The sequence below is a fragment of the Thalassophryne amazonica genome, chromosome 5 (genome assembly GCF_902500255.1).
Source record: "Thalassophryne amazonica chromosome 5, fThaAma1.1, whole genome shotgun sequence".
In the NCBI taxonomy this organism is placed as follows: domain Eukaryota; kingdom Metazoa; phylum Chordata; class Actinopteri; order Batrachoidiformes; family Batrachoididae; genus Thalassophryne; species Thalassophryne amazonica.
This window is the reverse complement of record NC_047107.1, coordinates 77,529,173-77,533,027: the sequence shown is the minus strand read 5'-3', so window position 1 is coordinate 77,533,027 and position 3,855 is coordinate 77,529,173. Positions and strand designations below refer to the sequence as shown.

The 3,855-nt window shown below is 38.9% G+C and overlaps 1 protein-coding gene across 1 annotated transcript; it reads left to right on the top strand.

Annotated features, from left to right (window-relative positions):
- The first annotated feature begins 2,815 nt into the window (after window positions 1–2,815).
- On the top strand, window positions 2,816–3,855 carry LOC117509821 (fatty acid-binding protein, liver-type-like). Its single transcript, XM_034169476.1, has 4 exons — window positions 2,816–2,899; window positions 3,118–3,290; window positions 3,600–3,692; window positions 3,765–3,855. The coding sequence occupies exons 1-4, from the start codon at window positions 2,833–2,835 to the stop codon at window positions 3,813–3,815; spliced, it is 384 nt and encodes a 127-aa protein (XP_034025367.1). The 5' UTR covers window positions 2,816–2,832; the 3' UTR covers window positions 3,816–3,855.

The window sequence follows — 3,855 nt, the reverse complement described above, 5'->3', positions numbered from 1 at the left end:
TGACGTCGTATACGATGTCTAAGTACAAGTTTTACTAAATTATGAATAACTTTTAATGATATGAGATAGAAACTTACTTTTTTTTTTTTTTTTTGCTGAAAAGTAAACTCTGCGGACTTTCGAGCCAGCCATCCACCATGTGTGTACTCCTCATAGAAGCTGTGTGATGATGTGCGCAATGTGAGTGTCCAATCAGGAATTGGTTCACCGGCACATGGTTTTCCAGTATCCACTTGTACGGCCTAGTGATCTCATGTGGTGAGCCAAAGAGTCTTAGTGGATGAGATACTTCACTATTTGTTGTGAATGTTGTGTTATGATTGAATATGACTCTCATAATTGATGCATAAAGAGCAATGAAGAGCAATAAAACGCACAGGCCATTTTGTATATATTATTAAAAAAGTGCATTTGTGTTTATTGTTAGAACCTTTATTTTTTTACATTCTTTTGAACAAGACCCCCAAATACCTTTATAAAGTGTCAAAATAGTTGTTTATTATAGTTTGCTGTGTGTTTTGAATAAATGTGTGTGAAAATTATTTCTGCTTTATTTTTTCCCTTTCTTATTTCTGATTGTAAACCTTTATTACACTTATAAAACACCACTATAGCATATATATTGTGAAAGTACAGGTTGTCCTGAAAAAAAAGAGACATACTACTTGACTGTGGGATGCAGGATGAGCTTTTAACAGCAATAATAAAAAATTTATGCCAGGCGAGTGAACTGTCCAAACAAATGCCCTCAGACACCAGAGGCTTAAGGTTTCAAATCTCGCAAAACTTCGAAGAGGTCGCCGTGCTGCGAGATCTCAGTAACACTGAGAACTGCGTTGAGACGCTCTGATCGGGCTGCACTTTAACCGTTACGCGCGGACAACACCATTAACATCGCAACATGAAACTATTTTTATATAGTGCCTAAACTCTCATGAATATATTCTCTGGGTGTATAGACATTGTTGATTACGTTTATTTTATGTAAACATGCAATAATCACAGGCTGTCTCTCCGTTACTGCTGTGAGCTACGCTCGCTTCCTGATCATGTCATTCTGGGGGAAAGTGAAGTTTGCTCTTAAACATCTTGATTATTGTCCTTTACAACACTGTTTGTCCTCTTTGTTCCAGACTAATATATATAATATGTCTGAAATTCGGTTTGCGTTTATTAAATTCAACACAGATTAAACGTAGCAGACACGGATTATTTGTTATAATTGTTTTAGCAAGTTTTCAGGGTATCATGCAGCAGTCTGTTATTAATGTGATGAAAAGCATAAAAAATTACATTTTTGTAGTATAATATTCATTTACATTTACAGCGCTCTTCTGTCTCCAGGAGACAGAAGAGCGCTGCACTTATACAAAACTTACCCATAACTTATTAGATGTACATCAGCATATTTGCATTTAATACCTTGGCATATGCAGGCTAAATCATCAAGGTGTGACAGGGCCATAAGAGATGTGTCTAAAAAGCCAGAACAACAGCCAAGACACTAGTGACTGACTTATCCAAGTCAGGAACTGTAGTCTTAAAGAAGATAATAGTTTCATCTTATCTGACCAAAGGACATGCTTCCGTTGTGGCTGAGCTTTCTCCAGGTTATCCTTAGCATACTTCATTCTGGCTTGAAGGTGTCTCTTCTACAGAAGTTTAGTTTTTCTTGGTCTGCAACTTTGCACTCCATTCTTGTCCAGGGCTCTAGTGATTATTGAAGAAAGATGGCAGAGGCATATAACCCAAAGAACTCTGTCCCCGCAGTGAAACACAGCAATGGGAGTATTATTTTGTGGGGATGCTTCAGTATATCTGGAACTGGGACTCTCCTCAAGGTGGAAGGAATCATGAAGAAAGAAGGATATATGAAGATTTTGAAAGAAAACGTCAAGCAGTCTGCAGCAAAACTGGGTCTGGGTCGTTGCTTTGTCTTCAAACATGGCAACAACCCAAAACCTACATTGTTCCTGGTGAAGAACTACCTCCAGAAGACCAAAGTCAATGTTTTTGACTGGCCTGCACAAAGCCCTGAATTGAATCCCTTTGAAAATCTGTGGGGTGAAATGAAGACCAAGATCCATGCCAGAAGACCATCAGGATCTGGGGGAGCTTGAGAGATTCATCAAAGAAGAATGGGCTGGGATTCCTCTGAAAGACGTTTGTAGACTTAATGAAAACTACGACAGCTGCAGGCTGTTATCCAACAAAAAGGACACACAATTTAGCATCAGGGGGTTAATAATTTTGACCCTGGTAGTTTTTGGTTTTGCAAAATAATTTTGTTTGTGTGTGCAAAGCAACATAATGTGAGCATCCAAAATAAAACTAGAATGTTTAGAAACGCGGTGTTGAAAATTCCTTGCTCTGCTACCAAAAGCACTTAGGAAAAAGTTTAAGAAAAGGTTAAATTTCATAGGGGGGCTAATAAGTTTGTCTTCAACTGTGTGATAGTCCAGTCAGCAGTTTGCAGTTTTTGGGGTGAAATGTCAGTGTGACTCATACAAATGCTGCTCAAAAGTATTGAACTTGCTGGGGCTTATTTTTTATGTACAAATGAGATCATTACTAAGCAGATGCGCAGAAACTATGACTTCACTTTGAATGAAGGGTAATTCTGCATTGGCTAACTTTAGCCCAGTCACCTCGTACCCTCAGTAATCTGTTGATCCTTGATCTTATCTTCGATGAGTTCACTTTGAACTCTGCTGGAAGCGGCCTGGAGCTATATGAATTGGAAACAGCTGTGGTTAATGATTGCAGCATTGCTTCTGATGGTATAAATCAGGCAGACTCTGGGCTCACATTTCACCTTCGCTGTCTGCAGCCATGTCTTTTGCTGGAAAATACCAACTGCAGTCTCAGGAGAACTTTGAGCCTTTCATGAAAGCTGTTGGTAAGAATTAGTTGTGTAAAATTAAGAAAAAAGTTGGGTATTTTGTGATTGCAAATGTTTAAGTGTAGATAAGGTTGGAGTTTTCATTATTAAACAAAATTTTTGTTGCTGTAAGATGAGTTAACTTAAATGTTTTGTGTCAAGCTGAAGTTATGTTCTCAAGTTTAACTTGTACCTTTTAAACTGTTTTTGTGATAAATACTGAAATGTTTTTGTAGGTCTATCTGATGAGCTCATCCAGAAAGGCAAGGATGTTATAAGTACCACTGAAATTGAGGAGGATGGTGACAACTTTAAAGTGACTGTCACAACTGGGTCAAAGGTCCTTGTCAATTCCTTCACTGTCGGGCAGGAGTCTGAACTAGAGACTCTCACTGGAGAGAAGGCCAAGGTACTGCAGTGTGCTTTGTCTGTAAAGTAAGCTGCGATGAATGACAAAGTTCCAGTTTAACATGCCACTAGCACCAGTGGACTACTTGGGGTGGGGGGGATAAGACTTGTACAGAGTCCTTAACTGAAGGAGTGGTGGATGTTGGTTAATGTTTAAATGGTCATCTGTGACAAGCTCTCTGCAGCGGTACTCTGTCAGTCTCAGATTACTGTTCATGAAACCTGGACTAGCAGTGTCCTAGTTTAGAATGGTGAAAATGACTAAGGATGATAAATATCTTGGATAACGGATGTCTTCTCTCCCTCCAAGGCTGTGGTGATGCGTGATGGCAATAAGCTGAAGGTTTCACTGAAGGGAATAGAGTCTGTCACTGAACTGGTGGATGGGAATACACTTATTGGAGTGAGTAGCTAAAATAATTTTCTTGTCTAGCCTCTTGACAAATGCTAATTCCCTGTTTAACATCTCTTTCAGACAATGACTCTTGGTGACATTGTATACAAGAGGATAAACAAACGCATGTAATGTGTGTACTCATGGGGGTAATAAAGAATATAAAAGGCAA